At 35.5% G+C, this 18,091-nt stretch overlaps 1 protein-coding gene across 2 annotated transcripts in view; it reads right to left on the bottom strand.

Moving 5' to 3' along the window:
- Nucleotides 1-6,478: 6,478 nt before the first annotated feature.
- The window catches only part of LOC117290265 (sterile alpha and TIR motif-containing protein 1-like), a 28,826-nt gene continuing 17,213 nt past the window's right edge, over nt 6,479-18,091 (bottom strand). For both annotated transcript variants that reach the window (XM_033771566.1, XM_033771567.1), the window contains 4 exons: nt 14,021-14,177; nt 12,372-12,561; nt 11,197-11,318; nt 6,479-10,078 (listed from right to left, as the gene is read on the bottom strand). In XM_033771566.1, the coding sequence (XP_033627457.1) occupies nt 9,874-10,078; nt 11,197-11,318; nt 12,372-12,561; nt 14,021-14,177 (674 nt within the window). In that variant the 3' untranslated portion in view covers nt 6,479-9,873. The remainder of the gene's footprint in view (nt 10,079-11,196; nt 11,319-12,371; nt 12,562-14,020; nt 14,178-18,091) is intronic.

Below are 18,091 nucleotides of genomic sequence, written 5' to 3'. Positions count from 1 at the left end.
GATTTCTCAGTAAAATATTTGAATTGAAATCAACCATCTAAACGCACACAACTTTGTGTGACAAGGGTGTTTTTTCTTTCATTATTATCTCACAACTTCGATGACCAATTGAGCTCAATAGTTATTTTATGCACATGTTGAGTTACACCAAGTTCAAGCACTGGTCTTTGACAATTACCAAAGTTGTCCAGTGTCTTTAAATGTTATGTAGAAAGCTTCCAACATGTAACCATGGATGTCAAGTAGCCTGCATGATAAAACAACCAGAGCACACTAGCATATAACTTGGTCTTGCCAATACAAATAGAAAATTCTAGGCTATGACTATTACATTAATTTATCATTATTGACATTCCTTTTTTTACTTTGACAAGAAGTTTCAAATTTCTATGCACTGATATGTAATGTAAATATTTCTACCAGAAATAGTTAATGGCCTGACGTTTCGACCCCAGCAGAGTCTTTCTCGAAGGCTAAATATTTCTACATATAGTTTTGCATTTTGGTTGAGTTGGGGGTTAGACTAGCTAATGGTGAATATGTTCAGATCCTTAGTGTTATATCAACATAATGTGTGGTTTCATGGAGCTAGTAAGCATGGTACCTTGTACTGGCTGTGGAACTAAAAAGTTGCTTAGCAGAAGCAATATACTCTGCCAGGATGTCATTTGCTTATAATGATGTTGCAATGCAATGATTGGTTGTTGCTGTTATCTGCTTACTTTGGTCAATGCGTTTGCTTAAACAAGGCACATGTCCCAGTTTCATGAACATGCTTAAAAGCATCGAGTTGCTAAGCAAATGTAAATCTTGTTTAGCAGAAAGAGGTTCCCAGGTAAGAGTTGATATAACAGAATGGTATTGAATGGTTCCTTGGCCAGTGTGCCACAAACACACATTTGTCATCAATAATGTCAGCATAGCAGACACTGTGCCGATGTTGTGGGTGGGGCTTTAATTAATGGTTGGTTGGTCCAGTAGAGTATTCAACTATCCTAAACTCTAGATTTCATTAAACCATCATTTTTACTTTAGTCTTCACTTATGGTAAGTCAGAGCAGTATTGCATCATGATGTACCTATTGCTTGTAATTTTGCTATTTCAAGCTCACATCACTCTTGGTTAAAGGCAGTGGACACTATTGGCAATTACTTCAAATAATTATTAGCATAAAATCTCACTTGGTGACGAGTAATGGGGAGAGGTTGACGGTATAAAGCATTGTGAGAAACGGCTCCCTCTGAAGTGAAGTAGTTTTCGAGAAATAAGTAATTTTCCACGAATTTGATTTCGAGACCTCAGATTTAGGATTTGAGGTCTCAAAATCAAGCATCTGAACGCACACAACTTGGTGTGAAAAGGGCAGTTTTTCTTTCTTTATTATCTCGCAACATCGACGACCAATTAAGCTAAACTTTTCACAGGTTTGTTATTTTATGCATATGTTGAGATACACAAGGTGAGAAGACTGGTCTTTGACAATTACCAATAGTGTCCAGTGTCGTTAAATGTGTGTGAAAGCAATCATTAATCAATCCATTGTAGGAAATAAAGTTCAGGAATAGACAAGAAAGCATTTGTCTGCTGGGCACTCAACTATATCCCCATAACAAACCTAATGGTCACGGGTTGACATCCACATGACCTATTTATTCTATCCATTGTTAAACTGAGATGACTTTCTACACATATTTTATGTATTTTCTATTACACGGTAAATTGGCTTTGTAATTTAGTGGAGGAGTATTAATCATGTACATATAAATGTATACATATATTAAGTGCATACCAATTAGATGCATGATGGTGTATTAAACATGGAGAACAAGTTCTACAATGTGTTTGTGTTGAAATGAAAAGTAATGCCTAAAATATCCATGCACAAATTACATGTAGATTTAAAAGATCAAAGTTCAGTACATGCATTTTTGGAAATGTGACGTTTTCAAGCTTCAAACATAAATTGATATTTGCATTTCAAGTGTTGAATATCATGCTCTTTTCCTCCGGAAATCAGAAAGAAAAAAAAACTGGTAAAAAAAATTGTATTTTTACATAGCAGTAATACATCTGTTACCAACACTAATTACTGCATCACTGCCATCATTATCTTTTGCGTGTACATGTATCACAACTGATTCTCCATGTATGGTGTAGCTTCTTTCAGATGATCGTTGAATTTATATTTGAATATATTTGATTTTCTGCTAGCATTAGTGATTTGAGAATTGTTTGGCAAAGCGCAGTTGTTTGCACAAAGTGAATATTGTGATTTGTAATGTTTTTGGAATTGTGCAATACAGAGCTGCTTTGCTTAATACATTATCCTCACAAGCCAAAGGTTATAAAACGCTTTGTTCAAATTAGTCAAACGCAAATTTTATTTTTCCTAGTTACCTACTTGTTCTTATGAATAGCTTTTGCTTTCTAGTACTCTAGTAGTAGTACTACTAGTAGATGATCGGACTTAACTGCTATATAAGATTGCTTAGGACAGTTGAATGTCAGATGGCCATCTTGTGTACATCCATTCAAACCAATGTTTAACCAGTGGGAGAAAAATGTGAAATCTCCTGGTATAAGATGTTAGCAACGTTAACTCTGATGCATAGTGTATCCATGTTGTGTTCTCTAATAGCTTAAATCATTGTGGGACTAGTCTCACACTTTCACAGTGCATTTTTCTTTTCTTTCTGAGTAGCACAAGTTGTAACTGCAGGGACCACTTGATATGACTGTGTGGCTCCATGTAAATTACCGGTCACACTAAACATTATTTAGAGTGCCCTCCATTTAACAGGTATTTTGTGAATCTTGACTTGGAATTTGATAAGAAATATACACAGTTATGTCTTGAATGACGACTATATTTGGATCAAAACAATGAATATTGGAGCTGATTTGCCTGGCCAGTGGTCAGTACAAGACGTGGCCATAATGCTTTCATCCAGGCTAAAGCTGGCCAAAGATTAATGTGTTGTCATCACAACTGTTTATGTCATGTCATCTTAGTGGTTACTGCGAACAATGTAACCCAAATAGTGGGAATAAAAGAAACAAAGGGCCCATTATCAATTGAAGATTTTTACTTTCACTGTCATTGTGTAATATTGTGGAAACGTGAACAACATTGGCATTAACCTTAATTGGCATTAACCTTAATTGGCATCAGTGGAATCAAAAATGAAGTCTGGCAGCCACTCCCTCTTGTCATTGAGTGGAGGAATATATTGGCAGGGAACCCAACAAACATGGCTCAAGAACAGTGCTACCTGCTACACCACTTCACTCTTAACACCAGGGCCCAATATCATGGCTCTGCTTACCCTAAGAACAGTATCGGCGCTTACGGAAGCACTGGTTAGCGGCGAATTTTGGCTTCTGCGTGTGCGTACTCCACGTTCCTAGGCATTCTACACTTACAAGGCTAGGGCAAAAATTTGGCGCTGGCACGTAAGCGGGGAATCATGATCGTAAGCGCAGAATTCGGCGGTAAGCAGAGCCATGAAATTGGGCCCAGCCATATCAAGTTGATATCATCAGGCAATTTATGAACCCTAAAGGCTGATTCATATAAATGACATGAATGAGAAACAGTTGACATTCATTCAGAGGAAGGATTCTCAACTCTGCACGTGTTTAAACATTAACATGCATGCATGATTGCGTGTCCTTCACAGATCAACCCAATACTGTTAATTTGCATAAAACTTGCTAAGTCAAAATGGTCTATTGAACATCTCATATATTCAGGCCTTCATGTACATATCCAATATGAACCAACTTTTAATCCGAGTGCTTCATTCCATTCATGTAGTTTGGATTTATGTAACGAACGGCATATTATAATCAAGACTTATTTGAGCTTTGAGTTGAAATCCAATGATGTATAATTGCAGGATTCTTGTTATTTTATATGAAGGTATGTGAATAACATTTATATATTACTTGTGCTTCCCAACGAGTCCACTTATTTTATTAATAGTATGCAAATATTGACTACTTTGAGTGCTACGGTTTTACTCTGACTCCTGAGGTGATCGTTTTTGCATTATGTTTAAAATAGAATGCTCCAGGATCGCTGAGGGAGTAAAAGCAATCAAGCAATCGATATTTGTTTGATAACACCCTATACGTAGGTTGTGCCTAGACGTCTAGGTACCAAGAAACTGCTTTTACTATGGGTATAGTACCTGTTTGCTGCTTGTATAGGCTGTCACGCTCATACAGCTTGCTCGTAACAATAAGACACATGAGATATGCTCTCACCCAATCGAAAGGCAAAATTCTTGTAAGAGGCGTTATAATCTTGACAATACCTTACTTATCTCAGAATCATATTCATATCATAATTCTAAACGGAGGGTGGATAAAGTTGATTTCCTTTCATTTCTGTGTTTGAAAAAGTTACCTTTGTGCATTGGGGGGGGGGTTCATTATTGACAACAACAAAAACAATACAACAATTAATTGTTTCAGTTGCACACACAATTTACTGTTTAATAGCTTGAATGAATAGCTTCATTCTATACAATTTCACCAAAGTGGGCAATAATGTAGAATGCTAGTAACTGTTCCTTCAGAAATTACAAGGTACAAAACCCAGAGACATGTACATAGTAAATACACCACACAATAGTACAGTACATGTACATTCAAAAAGGTTAAACTTCAGTAGACAATATGCTGAATGACTTTGTCACTTGTCAATATAATATAATGATTATTTATCACTCAAATATATATTTCCTTGATACACTTGATACATATAATAATAACAATACAATGTTTGATAAACGTTAGCGATATCACCAGTATGACATCTTAACATCCAATTCAATCAACATCTCTTTATGTCTATTCTTAATTCTAAACATTGGACAACAGTGGTGTTGCAACATTCTATATATAGAATCTACAACCTCCATCCTGCTAACCTGCCTCTTTCTTATTATCTGTCCCAATTCAAACCAAATATCAATGCACATATCTTTACGCTAGTTCTTCATTGCTTTTATCCCCTTTCCCTCTCTTTTTTGAGTGGCATCTTCTAGGGATTTGTAGTTGGCAACTTCCCAAGAAAAAAAAACTAATAAAAAATATAAAACATTGTTCCATAATTTATAACCTTTTTTATTTAAAAACTGAAGGGATATGTCAAACTGTTGACAACCTGTATGTTCATATAATAAGATACAAGAAAGGATCCACAAACAAAGCATGTATTTAGTACTTGAGAATAACACAGATTGAAACGTGTAAAGTCTTTATGATATTGCTGCATGTTAAGGCATCTAGTGCAACAATGGCATACCATTATCAAACAATGTAACAATCATGTTTTTTGAAAGTTAACTGGGCATATGTGTAGCTGTCAGATTTCACTCTGATGTGCAATTCAAAAAAAGGGACTCATCATTTATAATTACAATTCTCTTTTCTATTCACCATTTTATGTCTTTGAATATTTACAATAAATACAAAAGCCACCAATAAAGACAAATAACCTCATAAAACATACAGTACTTAGTTAAGTCATCATTTCTGATTTACACACACTTTATATTTCTTAAAAACAATGATTTATAGTAAAGTTTTACTTGAAAATAACACTAAATGAATATGACTAAACATATTAGATGAAACAGTGTGACTGATTGATGCATCCAACCATTGAGTAAGGAACCTCCATGAATCAACCAACATTCTTTCAAATCTAATTTAAACCAAACAGGTGAGTACAACAACTCGAGTTGGTTACATGTAACTGCTGTGGTGTGCATTAGAGTATAATGTTTCTGAACAATAAAATAATGTTTTGAGTAATTGTTTTTAACGATTTATATGTTTAAACAAATTAATAAACTTGTGTGGGGGGTGACTCCGCCTACTCCTTTTGTGACATCAATCGAGGCAGACTTTGCCTCGACAGAACATCGAACACATGTACGTGGAAGTAAATTCAAGTCCTAGTCGTGAGTTTGTACGTTTCGAAAAAGTTTTTTTCTTGCATTTTTCAGGCAATGTCGACCAGGTGTATTGCTGCTGGATGCAGCAAAACAACTAAAGATGGGATCAGTTTGCAAGTCTTTTCCAGCGCTGTGCACTAAACACTTTGAGCCGTCGTGCTTCGAGAATCCGGAATACACTTCACATTTTGAAATGAAATGAAAAGTTCTTTTCTAAAACATGACGCCATCCCAACAATTTTTCCAGCTAGTGGGGAAGTTGAAGGTACCTGAAAGACGTAACAAACCTAAAGGAGCATTTGCCTAACGTGAAAAAAATCAGGTATTGTTTCAACTTTGAGGGCATTTTTTAGCTTGCGCCAAGCGTCACTATCTTGTGTTGGCACTGCATGCAATTCATCGCGCCTCGATTGACGTCACCAACAGCGCCCTCTCGGGTCGGGCTTATTTTCAAATTTCTAAATAACATGGAAACTAATTTTTTTAAACCATAGTTAATTGTTTATTTATATTCCACTCATCAAAACGCATTTTTTAGTGACAAAAGCTTTGTTTTGACAAAATACCACTTCCAGGTGACTTGAATGCTTCTTAGGTTAAGGCATGGTGTACTTCTCAAGCCTCTAGAGTTATTGGTGTACAACTTTCTGCTTAAAAAGGGATTACGAATGGTAGGCTTATGCAAGTTTGAAATAATATGTTGGTGTTTTTATTTTAAATAATAAGTCTTGTGGGATATTTTTTCCTAAATGTCTCATTTTGAGGAGAATCAAATGGTGAGTAATAGTAACTACAAGTCTGTTAATATTCAAGTCTGTTCAAGTTAATAGTATAACAACCAACATGGAAATTGTTCTCATTTTGACATCCCAGTCAGTTTCCCTACTGGTTAATTACTTGGTATTACAAAAAAAAAATGTGACATTCACCACTTATCACCTCCATGCATTATTTATGTACAGTCTAAACGCAACAACATAGCACTGATTTTCCTACACCAGATACAATTCCAATGAAATATTTCAGACCAAAAAATGTACTGAGGAGTTTGCAAAAGGCAAGACCACAGTTATCAAGTATAATGCGAAACCAAGCTTAACATATTTCATATAGCTTTGTAGTTGAATGACAACACATTTACAAATGGAATAACCTGCTGAAAGCAACAGCACACACCAATAATACAAGTAAATAAGTACACTTATTACACCATACTTTAAAAGTGGAATGAATATATTATACAATCTTTTTATGAACATTTAGTCCAAAAAGTTTCTGAATCCGTTCCAAAACATATATACCTGTATATTTGAATATTCATACAAAACTTAAAACCCAGTTCAAATCCTTTGGATACAGACAGCTTGACTTCTAGAAAGATATTAAGCTTAAAATGTTAACCTTTGAATTGAGAACACACTGGCATAGCAACATGGTAGTCTTACAAATTAAATATTCTATACTTAAACTTTGTTCACCTTCATGCAGTTAGGCAAATTCTGTCACATTCTTAATATTCAACATATACAGTGACAATGAACGTCTCATTCGCACATCATGTACAGATGTGACAATAGCTTGTGAGGATTGTAATATATTACTGTGTTGTATGATACCCTGAGATCTTTAACCAAAACCTGAAAGCCTGTGTTTCAATCAGATATACAACACAAAAATGGCAAAGCATGTCAGTTGGTTACAATTCATTTCATATTTGGCATAATTCTCAATTCTCTGTTTCCTGACACCATAAAAGCTGTTATGGTATCATCTATTCTAGAATGTTATGGTATCATCTATTCTAGAATGTTATGGAGTCATCTATTCTAGAATGTTAACAATAAGTAGATACTGTATCAACAATATTTTACTGCCTGACCATAATTTCAAAAAGTTACACTCCGATGTTGACCTTAACTTTAGATGACAAGATTTTAAAAACAAATAGCAAAACTACCTCAGCAAATGTGATGTGTTTCCAAGCAAACCATACAAAAAAAACATTAAAAACTATAAGATTTTTAGTGGACAAATGTGCAATTTGAAGGAATACTAATGAGGAATGATCAACCCGGAACACTATCAAGAAACCCTAACACTTAAAGGTTTTGGTATTTCATAGGTTTGGGTGTTTCTAGCTGATTATGAGAAACAAAATAAAAAGAAAAATAAAGAAATAAGTACAAAATAAAAATGGTAACCGCAGCAAGAGGTCACTGATAAAAGCTGTACATATGCACACTGAACTTCATTTCAGCAAAAATGTGATAATGCAAACTAAATGATAATAATGTGTACTAAAGCCACACACGACATTGAATAGGAGTCAGGGCACAACACAAAGCTTATTTCTGTAGTATGCACATCTTTTCATTTTCACCATGTCAAGATTTGAGTAATTGCACCACATTACAAACTTGACAAACACAAAGAAATGTTGTTCAACTATTTCTGGCTGCTGCTTACTAATGATGAACTTAATGAGCTTGTTTCCTAGCCATACATGAAGACATAGAGTGCCTATCAAGGTTGCAAACCTCTTGAAACAATTAAACTTCTTGTTAATTAGGGTCATAACATTCAATAGTTGTATTTCTAATCACTGTATGGCCAATGGTTTCTCATTCAGGTATAGCTATTAGATGGGATTCAAATACATGTAGCTACAATCCAGATAGCACTAATTCCAGGCTGTGGTAATATTTACTCTCAACGTATAAATACAAAAACAATTAACAAAATTCAGTTAACATTTAGAACACATTGCACACACTTTAAAATAGTCCTCATAAGAAATAAATATGTACATGTACATGTAGCTTGACAAGCATACCAACAGGTTCTGCTAATTAGCTCGTTTGAACACTCAATTAGAATAGTAATTCAGAACAACTCATCTCTCATACCTTTCCTTGTAAGACCAAATAAAATATAATAATTATCATTTCAGAACTGTTTTTGAAAAGCATTGGGTTAAAGTTAGTCATGTTCTCAGTCCTATAACATCTCTTGGTCATGTATATGTACATGGCATTTATTAAAGCACACTTGCCTGATATCAAGAATACCCAACAACAATAGCAATTAATGATTTTACTTCAACAGTTGAAATAGAAATCTAAAGAGTTGTAAATCACACTTTTTTGCTAATAACTGTCAAATGTTGCTAAGTAGCTAGAATAGCATGTATTTGGTTTGATGTGGTTCTCTTTTTTTTCTACTAGCAGAAAATATCTGCCTAGCGTTTTTTGGTTCTGCTGCTGGTACCTTCAGCCATAGAAAGGGGTAGATTTCACAAAGCAATAAAATCCATCGCAAGACCATTGTGATATCACACTTTACTAAGCAACTACGATTGATTTGCAGTTACGATCAATCTTGGCTCTTTGTGAAACCAGCCCCTGGTGCTCTGAACGCACAATACCCTTACACTATTAAGCCATGTTCCCATTGGCCTAAAAATGGTTAACTTACTGCAAACAAAATGTTAACTTGTCGATATTAAGTCCAAGTGCGAACAGCTGGTAACTTACTAAGCAAGGATTTTTTGCTTAAGCAAAATTTGGTGCTAAACCAACTCTCTTAAATTGGGCCCATATCGGAGAGTTTTAAGCTTATCTTTGCCATGTTCCCACAATCAGTCCATGGCAAATACAGCCAGAGTGGTTATGACTAATGCATTTATTTCATTCCTGGTGGATGCTGATGTACTACTATTTGATTCTTTACATACACATAAATATGGAGTATATTGCACTGTATTTAATAGAACACAATGGTAAAGTCTGCTGCCATCACTACACCAAGGTGCAATTTTCAAACCCTAAGCGTATTTGAGGTTGTGTTTCAATTCCCAATACCAGTTACTCCATTGGGAATTGTGTGATGTTGGGTATATATAGTTCATGCATCATGTGGATGGGATACACTACCAGTACTCTCTTTACTATCTCTACTAGCCTTTCTAGATCCATGGCTTCCTAATCCCTCTGAGCCCCCTAATCCTTCTTGAGCTAACTGATCCAAATCTAGACGTCCAGTATTCTCCTCACCATGTAGGAATCTCTCTAGTTTATCAATACAAGCATCCTGGTAGTCATGTATCCATCTAAAACACACAAACATACATAATGCATTAGTCACATGAATATTCATTATAAATAGGGGTGTGATTTGGCACAGATAGTCTAGAAAATTAGCATATATTACATACTTATTTAAATTTCCTAGAAAAAAGGCATTGCAAATAAGATTAAATTGAAGTGGAATTTCTTCCAAACAACATTACTGGTTTACATATATATATATCTGGATGGTTAAAGCTGCCCTGAGGTTGACCCTGTAATTTACATGAGTTTTAGCAAAACCGTCAGCACAGGGTCAGTATACTATACTATACTACAAAGGCATTTATAAAGCACTCTTACAAAAAATGTATCACAGTGCTTAACACAGAAAGAAAAATGTATCACAGTGCTTTACACAGAAAGAAAAATGTATCACAGTGCTTAACACAGAAAGAAAAATGTATCACAGTGCTTAACACAGAAAGAAAAATGTATCACAGTGCTTAACACAGAAAGAAAAATGTATCACAGTGCTTTACACAGAAAGAAAAATGTATCACAGTGCTTAACACAGAAATAAAAATGTATCACAGTGCTTAACACAGAAAGAAAAATGTATCACAGTGCTTAACACAGAAAGAACAATGTATCACAGTGCTTAACACAGAAAGAAAAATGTATCACAGTGCTTTACACAGAAAGAAAAATAGCAAAAACAAGATAAAACATACAACAAGATTAAGAGTCATATAAATAGGTTCTGAGAGCTTTTCTGAAGGCTGCTTATAAAATGAATGGCTTATATTGTAGGCTAATCAGTAAGCAGGGCCCAATTTCATAGAGCTGCTTAAGCAACAAAAAAATTCTCAAGCAGAAACATCCTTGCTTGGGTAAAATCAGAGTCCCGGCCAAGACTCAAACTCAATTGTTATGCTAAGTAAACTGCAGCTAAACACCAGTCACAAGATATTATATATTACATGACATTTGGCCAGTTACACGTGTAAAATAAGCAAGATATTTTCGTACTTAAGCAAACTTTTTGCTTAAGCAGCTCTATGAAATTGGCCCCTGATAACTTATGCTCAGGTCACTGTAACTGTGAACCAGCATCTCACATACAAAACCATGCTAATAAAGGTCTCGACTCTAGTCTTACTTGATGCCATTAAAGAAGATGATGTTTTTCATGTCGTCAGGTAGTTGTTCAGGTTTAGGCCATCTGAAGTTATCGAGTACAGGAACGATGTTACATTTGCTTTCAATGGCTGCTGCAATCTCCTGTGAAAAACACATCACAATAACACATCCACAGTGAATGGTATGTCAGTCTTATATCAAGGTTTCCAGCAGCATTATCAACTAGCAAGAATGCTTACAGAAAGTATCCATTGCACAAGCAAAGATTTCATGCCAACTGGATATATGCTAACATAAGCAACTTGCTAAGGCATTTTCTACCACCAAAAAGCATTGATTCTTTACTTCCAGCAAGCAGGGTCATGGAGGGTTAACAGTATGTCAAAAACAGTTGCAACTCTAGGGAAAATGAAAATCAGTATGGTTACTTCACAAGTTGCTACGGTAATGAAAAACAAAGTTTGTATCAAAATCCTGTAGACTTATATTCCTTTTTTTATTTTTTTATTATTATTAATGACAAGTGTAAATTGTGATTAGTTCAAACTACATTGCAACATCCAACCTGAGCATTGTTTGAAAGCCAAGTCACTGGCACAAACGTAAGCTTCAAAGCCTAGCCACTTAGCCTACTAAACTACATGTTCCCAGTATAGAAACCTTTGCAACTAATGGAATCACCTACTGCTATGTCATTTTGGAGACCAACACTGCTTTAGCAATGCATCTGGGGGTATTTCAAGACATATGGTTGAAACATGGCCATTGGGTGTTGACAAGAGTGATGATAACTTGTTGAAGCCGTGTGGACACATCCATGTTGGTCGACAAACTAGTGAAAGCTAGAGATTTTGTACAGCTGTTTTGCAAATATTTGCATATAACTGCTTATAGTCTACCAGTGTGTGACAGAATAAATATGACAAGAATTGAATGGTCAATCAGTCAATGTGCATAGTTACTCTGTATTTTTTGTAAAAACCGCCACTGATAGAATGTAAATACATATGTAACATACTCGCTGGTAAATGTTTTCCTACATCAAAACTTTCATCAGCTGGGCACATTGGCGCAAACATGTCTGCAAACAGGAAGCTTACAAAAATGTGTGCAACTAGAAATTAGCAATCAATACATATACATATAGCTGAATGGGTTTGAATGGCAGGCAGCATGAAGCTGTATGGTCCTTACCCTATGTACCCAGTCCTTGCGATCACTATCTCCAAAGCATCTATCTAGACTCCCTGAAGATAGAACCAAGACAAAGTTCTGTGCATGACGGACACTCTTAAGCAGATTGTTGTCAAACTTGCCAGCTTCTAGTTTCTCTACATCAATGAAGACACTGAAACCTCGCAGCTGAAGATGAACCTTTAGTAAACTGTCACAAAAATATAAAATCATCATCATTTACATGTATGTTCAGTTTCATTGAGCAGATTCAATATACAAATATTGACTGCTACGAGTGCTATGATTAAAACTACGACTCCCGAGGTGATCCCCAGAGCGTTCTATTTTCCCGAGGTGCAGCAGAGGGGAAATGTAATGGTCCGGGGATCACTGAGGGAGTTGAAGTTTTAACCATAGCACGAGTCAAAGCAGTCAATATTTGTACATGTAACATTCGTACGCTCATTTCAGATACACAGATGCACAATTGATTGGGTTCGAGGTGGTTAAAAAAGACGTCTAGGTACTGCACGCCATGTGATAGTCGTCGGACTATCACACGGCAAACGATGCACTATCACACGACCGCTGTTTCTAGTAAAACTAAGACATATCATGTGACGCGCTCTAAACCAATGAAAAGGCAGAATTTTTGTAAGGGGTGTTATAATATACATTATGTTTACATGAGTAGGATCTTGTAATAAACTCATTAACCACCCCAACCCTCCAACCAATCCCTGGTTCATTCTGATTTTGCAAGAACCCATCACAATTGAGTAGACCGAGTAACACACAACTTAACAACACAGCAATGTAACTTATTGGTTCACATTTGCAATTGTGATGAGTCAATGTATGAAGGGGATGTACCTGTAGCATCATGGATTGGTCTATGAGTCTTGGATATTGGATTTGCCATGTGCAATCATGTATACAAAGAGTAGTCTCGTAAATAGACTGCCCACAGCCAAGACAACAAGGTGCCAATTATCTTGGTTGGTTCTCATCCATTCATGTCATTTTTAACAACAGTCCAAAGATAAGTCATTTCTAATTAGTATAATGCAATAGTTTGACCTCGTTTCACACCACATGATGGCCAGTCAGTCGCTCATCACTATTCATTCTATATCAAACAATCAATACATGCACAAGTCAAAGGACAGTGTATAATGAGTACAGGTAGTTTGTAGTTTACCCATGAAGCAATCAACACAAATGGTAAAATGAACCTATTTTTAACTTCTCATGTTGCATTTACCCATCAATAATATCTGCATATGGAAATTTCCACAAGGCGTGTATAGTCTTCAGGAACTTTTGTTTGCCATTTACTAAGAGAATAGTAATGATAGTACATGTACACGTATGTAGTTCTGTCAATAACATTATATGTATTAATCCAATGACTAGTATTTCCAAAACATTCAAACATTGATGTGTTGGAGAGTATACATGGTACATTGCCTCTGTTAAAGTGTGTGGCACCCATATTACCTGTACAAATGTTCTACTTCATACCATAATACAGCCAGTATCAAGAAAACACAACATCCTCAGAGAACAACAACCACTCAAAACAGTAATTTGTTACCAAACCTCCCCTGCTGTGATAAAGCCTCCCTACGTATTTGGAGTACATTTTCCTATCCAAATGGCCTTACCTAGCCAAGAGTGATCCTGTAGCTCTCCTGTAACTGATAAAGACATCTAGATATTTGGGATTGCTACGATTGTCAGTTTGATCTGATATAATAGCAGGTATAGACAGCCCACATGTAGGAGTAGGACTATCAAACACTTTAGGATACTTCTCACCTCCTGTAGGGTACAAGCATACAAGAAAACAAATTAGGTTTTACAAAAAAATGTATGTCATTAAAAAGAAACGGTCATTTGAAAAAATAACTTAAAAACATTGCACTTGCAAGACAAAGTTCATGCAATACACAATAACTGTAAAGATGAATTTTGTTTTCTCAGTGTTGACCTAGATTCTGCAACAAATTTGCATAACCTTGATGGATTTCAGAAAATAAATCCTGTATCAATAGACAATGGACTTGTATACATGTATGTAATGATCTTTGCATCACATACTATTTTTACTACTACTACTATACTACTACTTAGCTACTACATTTGGGAAGTAACCTTGTCTAAGGCTTTTACACAGCGTACCCACTTACATATATTGAAGCAACCATAGCCAGGGAGGTATCATACACATAAACCGCACAAGTAGGCCTACATTGTACATGAACAGGGAAATGTGACGCCATCATACTAATTTACTTCAAAGTACAGGGCCTAATTTCATAGAGCTGCTAAGCACAACATTTTGCATGGCATGAAATCTTTTCCTTGATAAAAACAGGATTACCAAATTTTCTCGTGATTATCAGGATTTGCAAACAACAGCTGAATACCACTTACTAGCAATATGCAACAATGTAAAATTTGGTTGGTAATCCTGTTTTTATCAAGTTTCATGCTAAGCGAATTTCATGCTAAAGCAAATTTTTTAGCTTAGCACCTCTATGAAATTGGGCCCTGATGGGGTAATATAGCTTGCCAACCAGGTACAACAAGGCTTCTGTGAATGACAGTTTATGTTTTTCTTTGTTCCATTCGCTAAAAAAATTTCAACACGGTGATCCATTGTTATTTAAAGTTGGCTGTTTGTTTGGAAGGATGTCTAATCACAGACTAGAATTCTCAAGGTGATGGAATATAAAGACAATTTACTTATATTAACCCTAATCCTAGCACTCAGGCTTCAATACCGAGTCACAAATGGATCATAGATGAGAACTTATAAACTGCACTCAGTTATTCATCTTCAACTGTATTACTGTTATGGATTCTGTAGTAATTGCACATGTAAACCCCAAACTCTACGTTAATTTCCTTGTTGTGACTGCAACCTGGCAAATCACTTTTGTACTAGAAACCAATCCTTCATATCTCCACGTAATGGATGCAATTTCAATCTGTGTGAGCACACTCTCCAGTATCAGTTTAATTAATTCTTGCTTGGCAAAGCATTATGCATGAAATGAAGCATTAAATTGAATGCAACGCTTCAAATCCCACCTATGAAATTAAGACTAGACTGTCAATCACTGGTCATAGGGCTCTCTATTATTGGTTGTTCGCAATAAGTAATTAGTTCTCATTCTCTAATGCTCACTTTCTGGTGAAAACAACAAATGTTAATACAAAACTGGTTATTTTTATTGAGGCATTCAAAATATTTTACATTAACAAACTTTGAGTGCTTCAATATGGTTCAAACTATGAGTCCCTCTGTGATCTCGGAGTGGTCTATCTTCCTGAGGCAAAGCCCAGGGCAAATAGAATGGTCAAAGCATCACCAGGGTCGTATTCTCATCATTTTTCAAAACGCAACACTTATTTTATTTTCTCCTCAAAAGTGAGTACATTTGTTTAAGTGATATTTTCAAACATGCTAATAGGCAGGTTTGATTTCAGTTTAAATAAATGTAATCTTTGAGAACAAATTACACTAATCTTAATTAAGGAACAGGATTAAGTTTGACACCTCAAGATTGAGACTGACATAGGATAATGTTTGACTTACATGTATAGATTCTACGGGTGACAACTATGTCAAACATAACCCTGGGGGATAGCCTGTCAAGTAATTGACATAATTAGTTTTTTGCTTTATTTCCCCCAATATCCTCCCATTGTTCGTCTTTGAAATGCAATTGTAGCAGTTTCTATTGTTGCACAGAAGTAAACAGACTGTTGAATTCCAGGTGTTGTGTTGAATTGTATGCAACACATATTTTTTTTCATAGTTTGTTACTGCAATTCTTTTTATTTAAAAAAACGAAATGTTCATCATTTTATGACATAAACATACATCATCAGATACATTATGTACACACAATTCCTAAAACACCAAGTTGTTTACAGCAAGATTTCATATCACACTAACATGGTGAAGCCATAGTGTAACACTCATTCAAATAACAAGCCTAGGTGGAGTCAACAAGGTCCCATCACTGCTTGCCTCTAATGCTAATTCCAACCTTGTCATACTTTGTAATTCACAGTTGTCTGCATAAGCAGGTCAATGGATTACATGTTTCCTGGAAAGATGAGAGTGTGTGACAAGGAGTCACTAGGTTACAGACCATTTTTCGAGGGTTGCATTTAAAATCTCAACAATGAGGTCTCATATTTGATTGAGGTTTAGCATGTAGATTCAGCTGGATTTGATAAAATGGTTGCAGAAGCAGACACCATATATTACGTGTATAATGCAGAGTGCAGCATCATTACACTGTCTAGTCATGATACGCATAACATCAATATGAACTTTACAGTATGTACAAAATGTACACTCCCACCCAAGCAGGCAGGCAGGCAGGCAGGCAGGCAGGCACGCAGGTTGCAAGGCAGGCAGGCAGATAGATACATGGGTAGGCAGGCAAAAAGTCACAATGACCTTTTCTGAGGCAAGGCTATCACTGTTGTGTGATTTTGCCCATACACCATGCGCATATCAACCAATATTATAATTTGATACTAGCTCAAACTCTGCTCTGTTATGGCAACTGTTGTGTGCTTACACGTTCAACACTCTGGAAAGCTTCAACCTTTTCCTTTTTGCCTGATTCACAACAAATACTCAAACTAATAAAGAATCAACTGCATTTAATAATATGCAACATGTTCCTTATGAAAAATTGCTAACTATGGTGTATTGTTGGTTATTACTTGAACAGAGATCTACCTTTCATTTTAACTCACTAAACTTTACTTAACAACAAAAGTGACTTGAATTTTTTAAGAAACACAGACATGTAGGCTTACATGTTTTGAAGAAGAAATTGATCCGTGGAAACTATTGTTGCATATTAAGGATATGTTAGTAACAGCCTTCTTACATTGAAATCTAGTGGATTTAATTTGATATCTGATTCACTTGTGTTTATTAAATCAGATTTGTAAGTCGACGTGTTAAGGTACTGTACATTAGAAATTTGAATCAGTGAATTTGTTTTTCTGTACAAATGTGGTGATAAATTGGTAAGGTTATAGGCTAGAAATATACTGTAAGTGTTAGCAAAGGACTTTGTAATCCAAACTGACACACAGGACAAGGATCATATTGAATATGTTTTATATAGCAATTGAAACAGATAAAGGAAAATTTAAACATAAACTGGTCTACATATATGTAATTCCAACAAAATTATCCTATATTTTAATGTTTGACCCAGCTGACCAACCAAACTTTGTGGCTGCTGTTGTTGGTGTTTTATTTTTTTTTTAAATCAAATTTTAATCTCAATTATTTTCTTTCCCACCAAATCACTTGCTAAGAATGATAGAGTTGACTCCATGTATTGCATTAATATTGTTTACCTAACTGGCGCCCCTCCCTCTCAGCTACACCACATTATAGTATTAACATCTTAAATGTTTCATGATGCAAATGACATTAAATGTTGAACAGAACAAGGAAGCAACTGAAATATCACAACTCATGGAAAACACAAGCAAAAAAGTGGAAATAAATAGTTTGAACGCAAAGACTACAGTATTAAGCAATATACAGAATGAGTTTGGCTGCGCTTGAACTTTGGAGCCAATTAAAATGTGAAATCAAAATGAGCAACGGTGCACATCTAGAGGTACATACATGTATTTACAATCTACTTTCTATCATCTATATGAATGGGGTTAGTAACAAAGAC

Source organism: Asterias rubens, chromosome 5 (assembly GCF_902459465.1).
Source record: "Asterias rubens chromosome 5, eAstRub1.3, whole genome shotgun sequence".
NCBI lineage: Eukaryota > Metazoa > Echinodermata > Asteroidea > Forcipulatida > Asteriidae > Asterias > Asterias rubens.
The sequence above is the reverse complement of the archived record's forward strand: the minus strand, read 5'-3'. Positions and strand labels throughout refer to the sequence as shown.